This window comes from Giraffa tippelskirchi, chromosome 2 (assembly GCF_054371585.1).
Source record: "Giraffa tippelskirchi isolate mGirTip1 chromosome 2, T2T-mGirTip1v1.2.pri, whole genome shotgun sequence".
Lineage (NCBI taxonomy): Eukaryota > Metazoa > Chordata > Mammalia > Artiodactyla > Giraffidae > Giraffa > Giraffa tippelskirchi.
The window spans coordinates 12,520,069-12,533,799 of record NC_137276.1 but is presented as its reverse complement, the minus strand read 5'-3'; the positions used below and the strand labels follow the sequence as shown (position 1 = coordinate 12,533,799).

Sequence of the window (13,731 nt, the reverse complement as noted above, 5' to 3'; positions counted from 1 at the left end):
AGACGGCATTTCTAACGAGGGATGTTGAATACTGGCTGGTCCCTAAATTCATCTTTGAGGACACTCACATCATCACAACTCCTTTCAAGGAACCGAACAGTCCCTCTTCCATATGACTGTGTTACTTTTCATCAAAAATTTCTTGGGATTAGTTCTTACTGACAAGTACTCTAAAGCCTATAAAATCCCAGCTTGCTAAGACAAGTCTAATCCCCTCCCCATCCTCCTTAGGAACCCTCCTCTTTGGAAAGATAAAGCAATACCAGACTTAAATCTGAACGATGTGATTCAAAACACCATGCCCAGATACTGACCCACGCACTGACAGCTGTCATGCAAAGAGACCTGGCTGATCACCACACGTCACGTAAAACTGACGTTTGTACTTACCTTTCTAGAAAGCGAGTCATCACCAAGTCTCCTCTCCTCCTCTCTACGACGCTCCCTTTCTTCAATTTCCAACTCCCTCTGACGTTTTTTCCTTTCAACTTCTTCTAACTTCTTGACCCGCTCCTGATACTCTCGAAGCTCCTCCTCACGCTTCGCGCGCTCAGCCCGCTCTCGCTCTTCTCGCTCTGCACGACGCATCAGGTTATAAAGTGTGCCTCCCACCCACACATTTCCACCAGTGCTATACATCTGTTTTTCTGGTATTAGAGGCAGCATAAAGTAGAAGAAAACTCTTTTTAAGAATTTTAAAATAGTTTACAATCAGCTAAACTTGAGTATCAGAAAATATTCAAGAAAACAAGTATTATCCCACTCAACACAACTAAAGATATTAGAATCCCTCCCCAACACCTGAGCATCTGCGATGCTACAAAAAGAATCATTTGAGAGACTTCATGTGGCACGTTTTGTTCAATAAATGTTAATACTATACAGACTACAATGATAAAAAATATGAGGGCAGAGTTTGTGAAAGAACACCAAAATCGTGGAAATAGACCAGCAGAGGACATTAACACCCTCACAGGTAACACACTGCAGAGAACTAAGTCAGGCTGTCAGAACCTGAGAACTAGTTAGCTGCAGTGAAGAAGCTAATCACCTTGGTTCCACGTTCCTATTTCCTAAGTAAGGTTGTACAGAGGAGACCTGTTATCAACCTTGCCATATAGCCCCAGTCTCAGTCTAAATAGTTACCTTTTAGCATCTTTTCTTCTGCCCTCCTCTGCTCTTCCTCTTCTTTCTCTCTATAGTAGGTTATCCTTCGTTCTTCTTTACGCTGCCTTTTACGTTCTTCCAAGCGATTATGCCGTTCTTCTGCTAATCGCTCTTCAAACTGTTTAAGTTTTTCCTGTAATTGCACGATCACCAAAATAAAAAAGGAATCAAATTATCAAGGGCTACAAAATGGCAGTAAGTTTACAAAAGTACTGTAAGTTTGGTGGAACCATAAAAAGCAACCTACAAACCTAAAAATCAAATTTCCAAATGACAAGTTCTTACGTGTCAAATGGTTAAAACTTTGAATTGACAGTATTATCTATACACAGTGGATTTATTTATACAAAATAAACAAAATCATTAAATCAGAGTCTAAGAGCAGGACTTTTCAATCTAGTTTTTTTCTCTTTCTGAATCAAAGAACAAAAGTTCATATCAAAAGCAGGTTTAATGCAGTCTATTTTCACCTTCAGAAAAAATCCGTTTAATGATGGCTACTTAAGTCTATGAAATAATTTCAAGATATCTCTATTAAAATATTATTTGAGTGATGATTATATTAGCTCAAGACAGAGAGTGTACCACCACACTGGAGAATCCTTAAGGCAAAAGCTCATGAATAAAGGTTTCCCTGAAACCAGGAAGTTCACCTCATAAACAGACTGTCGTGCTGCCTTGAGCCGCATTACAAACAAATCTCTGTCTTCAAGCATTCGTGACATCCGGTTCTTATGTTCTAGAGCCTTTTCCCGTTCTAGCTGCATTGTAGTAATCTGCAAACACATGATACAAAGTTAAATTTCAAAGTGCTCATTATCTGATTACGAATTTATCCCAAATTTCTGACAGATATTCTTGAAGAAGTATAAGCAGCTCCTTTGCCCCCTCTGTTCTGCCATACCAACAGCTCCCTACGATGACAATGAGGAACAGAAGATGAATAGAAAAGACTTGGGGCATCTGTAAGAAACAGCTTTAACCCCATGGTACCAAAGCATCACTGACTCAATGGACTTGACTCTGAGCAAACTCCATGAGATAGTGAAGGACAGAGAAGCCTGGAGGGCTGCAGTTCATGGGGTCACAAAGAGTTGGACAGGACTTAAGAGACTGAACAATGACAACAACAAAATTTATGTTGGAAAAACTAAAATGCGTGTGATAGAACAAAATAACAAATACTTCATGGTTTTATTATTTACTGTATTTTCTTCTTTAAAAGCAACTGGAGGGACTTCTCTGGCCCATCCAGGGAGTGTGGGTTTGATCCCTGATCAGGGAACTAAAATCCCAAATGCCATGAGGCACAAGCAAAAAAACTTTTTAAAATTTTGTTTTAATAATTAACTTTAAAAGGCAGCAAATCCTCTCAAGCTTTTAGCCGTCTGTAGCACTTGCTCTAGTTTCATGTTAAAAGAATTATCACACAAATTCCAACTTCTAAGAAAACTGGAAAAAATGGTTAACATTAGGCCCAGACTGACAACAATCCAATGAAACCAAGAGAAGGCAGCCACCACAGATCCATGGTGTCTCCTGCCTGTGGTTACTTTTTTAACCAAAATGAGGTCACTCATTTTTACTACAAATTTGGCCACTATAAACATTTGCAAATGTTGCTTTTGTGCTGTTAAGTACATATAAACAAAACTACAGAAGGAGCTGTTTAGTCACACACACACAGACTATATGATTCCATCTGTAAGAAATAGCCAAAACCGACAAGTCAAGAGACAGAAAGGAGTTAAGTGGCTGCTGAAGGAGTGGAGACTGCTAATGGGTATGTTTGGGGTATGTTCTAAAATCAGATTGTTGCCCAATTCTATAAATATACTAAAAACGTCAATTGCACACTTCAAATTCGTGAATTATATCTCCATAAAGCAGTTTTCAAAAAAAAATAAAGTTCAGCTATCCTTTGTACTTTACAAGTTTCCATTTTTAATCTCTATTTTGTAAATGTCTACTAACCTGTTTGTATACAGCCATTAAAGCACAATTCCTGGTGAAATAACACAAAAATCAATTTGAAACCCTGTTCCTATTACTGGCTTTATTATAGCTTACAGTCTAAAAATATTACAATTAAAGCCTTACTCTTTCTTCTTCTTGTTGTTCCCACAGATCCATGTCTTTAATTCTCTGTTCTTCGTAAGCACTCTTTATCAAGGGGATTTCTTCCAAACGCTTAGCTCTTTCAAAGTAGTCAATCTGAGTATCATGAAAGCAAATGTTGTTAAAAAGAATTCTTTTAACTTGGCACCTTAAAGTTCATCAGTTCTTTCATTTACCTTCTTTTCTTGATTCTTTAGGCGTTCCTGAAGTTCCTTCTTTTCTTTCTCCAGTTGTTCAACCTGTTTAGCCATGATGAAATCAGGATCCAATTCTTCAAGGTCCTGAAAACAGAAATGTACCACAATTAATAAGAGTATAAAAGAACTGCATATCAGTCAATATCGAGCACCATTTCTTTCTAGAAATGGATCCTAAATTACTTTATTTCAAAAAGGCAAATGTTTACAATGGGTAAATTCAAGCAACAGAAAAATGTTTTAAAAGAGGCTTATTTGATCGTGAGGAAAAACAATGTAATCTTAACATGTACTTCTTATTCCTGTATTCTACTGTATCCAAACTCCATTTCAACGGTGACTAAAAACGGTAGTCACCAAAATCAAGTGTTTATTTCGCAGACTAACGAACTATTAACAGCTGTATCAAACTGAGCAAAATAACCAAATAAACCAAAGTAAACCAATAAATGGTAAAGAATTGTGCTTCTAAGAGACCTGAATAAAACTGGAATTTTAATGCATTAATACACTACATACCTCAATGTCAATGTCTTTGAATGCTTTGGCACCCAGTTCCGTCTTCTTGATTTGTTCCAAACGTTCACGAACAGTTTTCTTCTTGATTTGTTCATGTTCTTGTAAGATCCGCTCCTTCTCTCTCTCCTTTGCCTCCTGTCTCAGCCTCTCTTCCTCAGCCTTCCGCACTTTCTGGAGTTCAGCTTCCCTCTGCTCCAGTTCTTCTTTCTCCCGCTGAATATTCAGACTCTCAAGCCGCTCTTTTCTTTCCTCAATTGTCTGACGGCGAGCCAGGATACGCTGATGCTCTTTCCGTGAATTTTTAAGGTACGCGTTAACAGCCAACTGATGCTGTTCTTCTTTCTCTTGCTTCAAGAACAAATGCATTAAAAATATTTTTAAGTGACATACCACAGTATCTGACACCAAAAATATTGCTACATACTCCTAATGTATTATCCTAACATGTATTTACATTTAAAAAGAGAGGATGACATTATTCAACTACTGGTTTCTAGCACCAACTATTATGATGCTACAACTATTCAAAGTCTTTAAGAGTAATGACATAGCTGAAGAACCTTTATCTGCTAGGCCAACTTTTATCTGAACCAAATATACTATAAAGTGTTCAAGCCAAGGAGAAAATACTAACAGAGCTCACAAACAATCTAAACAGGGAGGAAAAGCGTGATCACAGTACTCCCTATGTGGAGGGTCATCACCTATGGTCTGTTATCACTCATCACAGTACTCCTATGATCACCTTACCTGTCATTCTGACCCACAGAAGGCAGCTCAATGATCTGTGTTATCTGACAAAGACATTTAATAAAATATCAAAAGTATCAAACACAACTAAAGAGGAAATATATAATAAATCCCTTCTCTGAGACATCATTTCAAACCTTTTTGTGAAAGACCTAAAGGGCCCCTCAAAATTCTGTCACCCGTCTCTCCCACAGACGCGCACCAGAATATGAGCTGGCTTAATGACTTCAAGTGCTTTCGCAAGTACTGAGGACATGGCGGTCAGCTGATTTCTTATCTGTTCTGAAGGCATGCTTTGCAGATGAGGACCAATTGGAGCATCTTCTCGAGTAGCATAATTCAAATCAGATCCAAAACTAAGGGTCCGAGAAGTGTGGTCAATACGAACCTATGAAAATTTGAAGAGTATTATCAATAGTTAAATCTACATGCAAATATAAAGTCATTATACAAATGAGTAACTTTGATTAAAATTTCAACTGAATTTAAGAAAAAAATCAACTGAAGAATGTCAAATATCAAAGCTAGAAGCCTCAATTCATTAAAGCTTTAAAACACTGCCACTCTACCAAAAGCAGAGAAACAAAGAGTGTGTGTTTTAGTCCTCTCAGGCCTTCCACAACCTCAGTGTCCCCTGGCAGCACCTACCTGCAGGTCGCAGTGCCTAGCTGCATCTACTATGGCCCGTTCCAGTTGGAAAGCATCAACAAAAGGAACCAGAGAAGTCAAACGAGAAAACTCAATGCTCTGATAAATTTGTGCCACCTGCATAAGAAACACAAGGTTAGTAATAATAGCTATCATTTATTCAGCAATTGTTACGTGGAGTCTCATGGAACAGTAGAAAGTTAGAAAGTTGGCCTATTTTTCAAAGAAAAGAAATTGAAGCTCAGAGTATGTAAAGAATGCACTGCCGGAGCTAGAATTAAAATCCAAGGCTAATGAAAAGATTACGCTATATTTCAAACCATCACATAATCCTTTCAAATCCTAGTTCCATAAAAACAAACCAAAAAAATCCTAAATGGTCACATATTTGTAGATAGAGACCTGCTACTTACCTAATTCATCTCAACATGTAATAAAACTGTTTGTCTGAAGGAGACTGGCAGTATTACTATTTAGTTATACTGCTAATTAACCTTCAATTATTTGTATAGCACAGAAGAAATAACACTGCTCACACACAGGAGAGAAAGCAGGTCAATGACATGTGCACAAATACGGAAGTTAACATACAGTAAACACTCTCCACCACCAATGAAACAAATGGAAGACACAACAGGATCATTTAAGTCATACTGTAAACCATAATTGGAGAAGGCAATGGCACCCCACTCCAGTACTCTTGCCTGGAAAATCCCATGGATGGAGGAGCCTGGTAGGCCACAGTCCATGGGGTCGCTAAGAGTCGGACACGACTGAGCGACTTCACTTTCACTTTTCCCTTTCATGCACTGGAGAAGGAAATGGCAACCCACTCCAGTATTCTTGCCTGGAGAATCCCAGGGACGTCGGAGCCCGGTGGCTGCCGTCTATGGGGTCGCACAGAGTCGGACACGACTGAAGCGACTTAGCAGCAGCAGCAGCAGCAGTAAACCATAATATTCAAACTTAAGTACAAAGTTGAACTACAATAGTTAAAAGACTGACAATACTGGGAATTCCCTGGCAGTCAAGTGGTTAAGAATCCATGTATCCAATGCAAGGGATACGGGTTCCATCCCTGGTTGGGAAACTGAGATCCCACATACCACAGGATTGCCAAAAAAACTAAAACACTGACAATACTTAGTGTTAGCAGGAAAAAAAGCTTTCTTCACTACTGGTGGGAGGGTCCATGAATTCAATCTCTGAGGATCTGTTAAAAGTTTTAAATGTGTAGACAATGGCTAATTCCACTTCTTAGCTACAAAAAGTTACAGAAGTATGCAAAATACCTGTATAGAAAATGTTCACTATTTCAACTATTTATGATGGCCAAAAAAACTAAAAAATTTCCACCAACAGTCTGAATAAATAAACCATGGTACATTTAGACAATGAAAAACTACGTAGGTATTAAAAGGAATAAGATGTACATGGCTAACAAGGAAAAATGTATGAAGACAATGGTTAACAAAAGATACAAAAGCAGCTATGAATTATGTAAAATAATTGTTTTTCAAATCAAACACATAAAACTAATTTTGGTGAGGGTTAGAATTTGAGGAAGCTTTTTTCTGGGCTATTTCTAAATTTTTTAGTTTTGTGATCAAAACAATCAATGGAAAATTCCCTGCTGTTCCATAAAACACCCATTTTTTCATCTTTACCTGCTGGAGAAGCCGGAGTATGGTGTTGTTTTGCAGTTGTGGAACATACTGTTGTAACTCGGGTTCCTTTTCAGGTTGTTCCCTAACCCAATTGAGAACCTATAAAATCCATTAAAAGAGTTATACTTTCTCTATAATAAATATTAAAACACTTGTTGATACTTTTTCATTTTCTTCACAGACAAAATCACCACACAATGCAAAGAAATACAAAATGTAACATGAAGCTATTGACTCTTGTATGAAGGTGACTGACAGCAATGGCTAAATTAAGTCATGCTGCTAATTTACCTCCAAAGGTTTATTTAGCACATCAGAAATATCTTTTCTCGACATAAAGAAAAAAGACAATGAAATGTGCATCAAATTCAAACACATAGGATAACACTTCTCTGTTAACAAATATGGGACTAACTGGGAGGTTCTGACTGACATGTATACACTGCCAGGTGGAAAACAGCTAGTGGGAAGCCGCTACATATAAAGCTCAGCAGGTGCTCTGATGACCAGGGGTGGGGGTGGAAGGGAAGTCCAAGACAGAGGAAGACATATGTATGCATATGGCCGATTTACTTCGCTGGACATCAGAAAAACTTACACACTGTAAAGCAATTATATTCCAGTAAAAAAGAAAATAATACAATGTAAAACTGTAACAGGGAGGGCTACATGGTAATATAACCAAAGCTTACCTTTGTGACTCTCTCACAGAGTTTTAGTGGGTTAAATTCGACTTCCAGCCAATTGTAAAGGTCTTTTACTTCTGGGACAACATATTGTAGCACATTGAATCTGACCTACAGTAAGCAAAACAAAAGGATTAACTGCTTAAGGTATTTTGTAACTAGGATTCTGAATTGATTATAAATTAAATAAAAATATCAGACCAGAGATGTGGGAAATGAATGGTATTTATCTAGCCTCAACCACCTCTAAATTTACCAAAGAGAAATCCAGGACCACTGTGTTGAGTCTCTTGCCCCAAATTATGCAGCTCTCTACAGTGAAACCCCACAGGAATTTACAAAGGAAATAAAAACTCACCAATACAATCAAAATACTTAAAAAGACAATTCATGCGGCCAACACAAATCAGTTTACTATCAATAAAAAGTAAATACCAGTTTACAAATAGCTGTATCAGAGAAAAGTTATTACAGCAACACTGCTCAGAAAACCACAAACTCATTAAAAAAAAAAAACTTCAAGACAAAACAGGCCCTGATTCACATAATATACAGAAACAGTCAAAGAAAGAACAACTATATTCAATACATGAATGTATCTCACCAATGAGAAGAATTTCACATATTTATGTGAGATTTAAATTTCATATAAAATACACAAACAGGCAAAATTAACCTGTGGTGTTATTAATCAGGACTGTGGCTATTCTTGGGGGAAACAGGAAAAAGTGGTGAATGGAAAAATCTTTTTGAGAATTTACGCGATTATACTTAGGACATGTACTTTAAAAATGTACGTTACAATTTAATCATAGTTTAAGTTCATATCTGACTAGAACTTCCTTGCACAATAAAGATGCAGCTTGCATAACCTGCCCTCAGGTTATGGGACATCAGTCATACACCTATCAAGAAATTCTATGGCCATTAGCAAAAAAAAAAAATCTATAAATAACAAATCCTGGACAAGGTATGGAGAAAAGGGAACCCTCTTACTCTGCTGGTGGGAATGGAACTTGGGGCAGCCACTAACGAAAACAGTATGGAGGTTCTTCAGAAAACTAAACTTAGAATTATCATGTGATCCAGCAATCCTACTCCTGGGCAAAGATTCAGAAAAAATTATAATTCAAAAAAGATACATGCACCCCTACTACTGTGAATAGCAGCACTATTCTCAACAGCCAGGGCACGGAAACAACCTGAATGTTCATCAATAGATGAACTGAAAAGAACGAACGGACGGACACACACACACACACGAACACTATTCAGTCATAAAAAAAGAATGAAATAATACCATTTGCTGCAACACAGATACAACTAGAGATTATCATACCAAGTGAAGTCAGAAAGAGAAAAATACCATATGATCCCTTTCATGTGAAATCTAAAATATGACACAAATGAACCTATCTATGAAACAAGAAACAGACCCACAGACATAGAGAACAGACTTGTGCTTACAGGGGGATGGACTGGGATGTTGGGGTTTAGTAGATGCAAACTGTTAAATACAGAATAGATAAACAAGGTTTCCTACTGAATAGCACAACTATATTCAGTATCCCACGATAAGCCATAATGGAAGAGAATATAAAAAAGAATGTACATAAAATTAAATCACTTTGCTGTACAGCAAAAATTAACACATTATGAATCAACTGTACTTCTATTTTAAATAAATGAATATTCTGGATTTTCCATTGAGCACCCCCTCCAAATAAGGAATGTGCTAAGACAGGCTATCATAATCTACTGAAGTATACTTGCTTCCCAAGCTTAACAATCTCTTATGAATTTGATTAATTTGGGTCTGTTGCTGAGATACTAGAATCATTCTCTAGGTGATTATGAATTTAGCTACATAAACCTAATACTCAGGTCTCGACCCTGTACATATAGTGAACTCAAGATTTATAAAATGCCTCCTGACATCTAGTTAAGCATTTCGTCTGGCACCAACTAGAAGCCTTCTTATAAACATTTATTTATGGGTCCAATGAGGACCCAAACGTAGATGTCCTGCCTACTGACCCTGAGCCCACCAACAGATTCCTGCATCAGTATTGTAACTGATCAACTTTAACATCAACGTGCGCTACATGAGCTCAAGAGATATGGATAATACTTCCAGCCAAACACACTTTTCAGTATTGAAAAAAATTTTTTCAATACTTATTTGCTAGTTAAGACCTCTTCCTAAACACAATGCTCTTGTTTAATTACGTTTAATCCTAATTCAGTCCCATAAAAACATGCCAACACACAAAGCCGGTTTTTATAAATGGCAGCAGAATAAAACATGAGGGCATTCAGACAGAATACTATTTCAGAAGTTAGTTCTTTTAAAAAACTGACCACAAAGGGAACTTGCCTTGCTACTATAACAGAGAACTGTTGTAAGAGAAAACTATTGCCATATACAAATGTATTAACTTTTATCCAAACTGATTGACTCTGCCAGCGAAGTAATAAGGCCTATTCTCTAGTACCTGTCCCTCTTTTTTCTCTTATCCTGAAGTAATCTGCTAGAGGCGTACCACAGTAACCACGAAGTCAAACTACTGTGAATCAAATGCCTCTGGAGTACAAATTCCATTTAACTATCACTTGCCTGGCAGGTAACAGACACTAACATGATAAATTCCCACTGAATTAAAGAGTCCAACGTAAAACACTGTGAGATACAAAACCTTGGGCTCTATATCCGGAAATCAATTTAATATATGCAGTAGTTGAAACCTAGAAATCTGCATTTTAAAAAGTACTTCACACACAATTACAGTGCATAGTCCTGATTAAGAACCACTGCCTTAGTTAACATACAATGAAAGTTAAAACAAAGTTGGAAACACTTGAGTTGTTTAGAACTGGGCCTAATCTAATTCCATGCTTTCCTGGATTCATCATATTTCTAACACGTATCAGCTTAATTTTTTCCTACAGCCCCTGAAATAAGCCATGATCGTTCTTGTCCATCATACTTCCCTTATCAAGGGGCCCATGGTACTCCTCAAAGCTAGTCTGAGTCTTGTCTGCTGCATCCAATTTAACTCCAGCTCATTCAAGACAAAACATCTCACCTCAACACAGGGCTGACTTACACCAACGGTTCTCAAACTTGTCCATGCATCAGAATCCCCTGGCAATACATCAGAAGTCCCAGCATTTAATCATAAATTATAAAATCTGACCATAGAGCGTTCTGTTCAAAGCTGTTAAAGAGTGCTAAAACTTATACCAACCATATCGTTAATAAGGCCAATTCGCGTTGGTGGGGCTTGCAGGCCTAGCAGGGTTGCAAGGCGACGCTGTTTCTCAACTATAATGCCGTCCATATCCAGAAGTCGAGCAATATCAGTACGCTCAGGGGTAATAGGGATGGAAAGAGTGGCCAAAAGAACTCTAGTAGACATTCTGGAAAACAAAGTTACAATCTGTTAAATTTGCAAATGTCACTTGATAAGCAGAAAGACACTCCTCTTTAATTATCTAGTAAAATATGCCAGTGACAGAATACGTACACCACCACAATGAACTGGCCTCCTAAGTATTCATCAAAGCATGGGATTAATTAAAAAAGAAATGGATTGTCCTAAAATGAACACTTGGAAAAGCAGAACTTCACCCACCCACGGACCACTGTCCGTGTTTTCTAGCTATAGAGAAAGACTGTGTTAAATGGCAGCACAGACATATCTGCATATACCCCTACTTCCTGATAAAAACTATTAGGGAAGATTTTAAAACTAAGAAAAAATTGACAAGAAGAGGGAAAAGTTACAGGATCACAAAAACGTATTATGGGAGTTGAGGGCAAAAGTTAAATATTAGCTTCCTCAAAACACAAAACTCAGGTTGAATTTAAAGCACCATAGGACACTAAGGATTGCCGGCTCTGGAGCCCAAGAGTCAAGAGTTGGAATCTCAGCTTCACTATTTCCAAGACTGGAACCTTAGGCAAGATACTTAATTTTCTAAGTCACAAGGTGTTGGGAGGATTAAGGAAAATAATGTACACAGAGCCAAACAGCCTAATGATTATGACAGTACTCTTACAGTATTTTCTAACAGAAGAGTATAGAAATAACTTGATAAAATCAAGTTTTTTTCCTTATTCCAATAGACAAGGATTATATAACAGACAGTGAATGACATAATGAACACTGTCCTCAATAGTTTAAGGGACTTTCCTGGTGGCCCAGTGGTTACGACTCTGAGCTCCCAATGTAGGAGGCACAGGTTCGATCCCTATTTGGGCAACTAAGATCCCACATGATGCTCTGTGTGGCAAAACATACATATACACGCACACACACATATATATCGGAGAAGGCAATGGCACCCCACTCCAGTACTCTTGCCTAGAGAATCCCATGGATGGAGGAGCCTGGTAGGCTGCAGTCCATGGGGTCGAGAAGAGTCGGACACGACTGAGTGACTTCACTTTCACTTTTCACTTTCATGCATTGGAGAAGGAAATGGCAGCCCGCTCCAGTGTTCTTGCCTGGAGAATCCCAGGGACGGGGGAGCCTGGTGGGCTGCCGTCTATGGGGTTGCAGAGTCGGACACGACTGAAGTGACTTAGCAGCATATATATATATATATATATATATATATATATATATATATATATATATATATATGGAAGTGCAAGTTTTAGTCGCTCAGTCGTGTCCCAACTCTTTTCAACCCCTGTGGACTGCAGCCCACCAGGATCCTCGGTCCAAGATTCTCCAGGCAAGAAGGCTGCAGTAGGTTGCCACATTCATTAGAAAAAACTTAGTTGGTTCCATGCACTGCTTACAAGCTAAGAAAAACAATTTGGTGTATGTATTTCTACTAGAGACCAAAATAACATGGTCTGCCAGTAAGAAATGGTATGTGAGTTGCCTAAGCCCAACTAAAATGTATAATAAAAACCAAACATGACTGAAAGTATATATGTAATGCTAAAAAAACAAAAGTCTTTAGATTGTTAGGTTACAGGCTATCTACATAGAAATACACACACCAATTATTTACAGAGTTAATGTTTTATAGCTGGGGGGAAAAAGTTACTTGATAAAAGTGCTCATTTTGAGGGGAGGGCTTCTAATTAGTTCCTAGATTCTAAATACCTACACTCAGTTAAGGAAGCTAATACCTTAACACTGCCATTCCTAACATTTCCTAACATTTTCTCAATTGGAGGGTTGGTTATCAGATAAAAGATAGCTACCAAAGACCAAGAATACTGCCCAAGAATATCATTGAGATTTTTTGGTAGTTAACAGTTAGAAAGAGTGCTACTGGCAACCAGTGGGTAAACCAGGGATGCTGCCAAAGATCCTAAACACACAGTCCCCTGACAAAGAAATGACCAGGCCCAAATGTCTACAGTGCAGCTGAGAAACCCTAATCTAACATTATCATGCCATTTACAAGATATTTCTTTTATCTCTCAATACTATCCAACAATAAGATTCTTACCTTTGCATCTCTTCTTGTGTAAGATTCTTTCTCATTTCTCTAGATAAATGGTAAAGACGATGGAGTGTAGATGCATGAAAAAGAGCATTTCCAGATTTCCAAAATACAGTTGAGACTTTGTTATAGTAATTTGCCATCAACTGAGGCTTGGGCGGTTTTTTAGATAAGGAGAATAGCCCATGAATATCTTCCACAGCTTTGAAGGCTTCCTAAAATTAGAGGTATAAATTATAGTCATTACATTCTAAACAAAAAAATCTCTTTATGAAACTTAATATATATTACACTTAAGAATAAAAATGGCAAATAAAATGCCTTCATGTGTGGTTCTTTTTATTCATAATTTAACTAAATGATATATCTCAGAAAACTAACACAATTCCTTAGACTGTCAAAGCCTTTAAAGAGTATCATACCACTAAAGGGAATACATTTTTGAAGAATCTGGAAGGACATAAAACACAATATAAAGGCTATTTCTGAGTGTTAAGATAATGGATAAAT

The 13,731-nt window shown here is 37.6% G+C and overlaps 1 protein-coding gene, 1 long non-coding RNA gene and 2 other non-coding genes across 5 annotated transcripts in view; 1 reads left to right on the top strand and 3 right to left on the bottom strand.

Moving 5' to 3' along the window:
* EIF3A (eukaryotic translation initiation factor 3 subunit A) overlaps window positions 1-13,731 on the bottom strand; it is a 33,044-nt gene that overhangs the window by 9,395 nt on the left and 9,918 nt on the right. For both annotated transcript variants that reach the window (XM_081536324.1, XM_081536330.1), the window contains exons 6-17: window positions 13,228-13,436; window positions 11,001-11,172; window positions 7,759-7,863; window positions 7,067-7,165; window positions 5,400-5,516; window positions 4,954-5,139; window positions 4,002-4,349; window positions 3,462-3,566; window positions 3,268-3,381; window positions 1,821-1,943; window positions 1,147-1,300; window positions 391-575 (exon numbers count right to left, since the gene is read on the bottom strand). In XM_081536324.1, coding sequence (XP_081392450.1) covers window positions 391-575; window positions 1,147-1,300; window positions 1,821-1,943; window positions 3,268-3,381; window positions 3,462-3,566; window positions 4,002-4,349; window positions 4,954-5,139; window positions 5,400-5,516; window positions 7,067-7,165; window positions 7,759-7,863; window positions 11,001-11,172; window positions 13,228-13,436 — 1,917 coding nt within the window. The remainder of the gene's footprint in view (window positions 1-390; window positions 576-1,146; window positions 1,301-1,820; window positions 1,944-3,267; window positions 3,382-3,461; window positions 3,567-4,001; window positions 4,350-4,953; window positions 5,140-5,399; window positions 5,517-7,066; window positions 7,166-7,758; window positions 7,864-11,000; window positions 11,173-13,227; window positions 13,437-13,731) is intronic.
* LOC145540048 (small nucleolar RNA SNORA19) lies at window positions 5,841-5,970 on the bottom strand. The gene has a single exon (XR_014078174.1). It is a non-coding gene; the product is annotated as a small nucleolar RNA SNORA19 (small nucleolar RNA).
* LOC145524330 (uncharacterized) lies at window positions 6,001-6,399 on the top strand. Its single transcript, XR_014067405.1, has 2 exons — window positions 6,001-6,046; window positions 6,338-6,399. It is a non-coding gene; the product is annotated as an uncharacterized LOC145524330 (long non-coding RNA).
* Window positions 7,302-7,429, bottom strand: LOC145540049 (small nucleolar RNA SNORA19). The gene has a single exon (XR_014078175.1). It is a non-coding gene; the product is annotated as a small nucleolar RNA SNORA19 (small nucleolar RNA).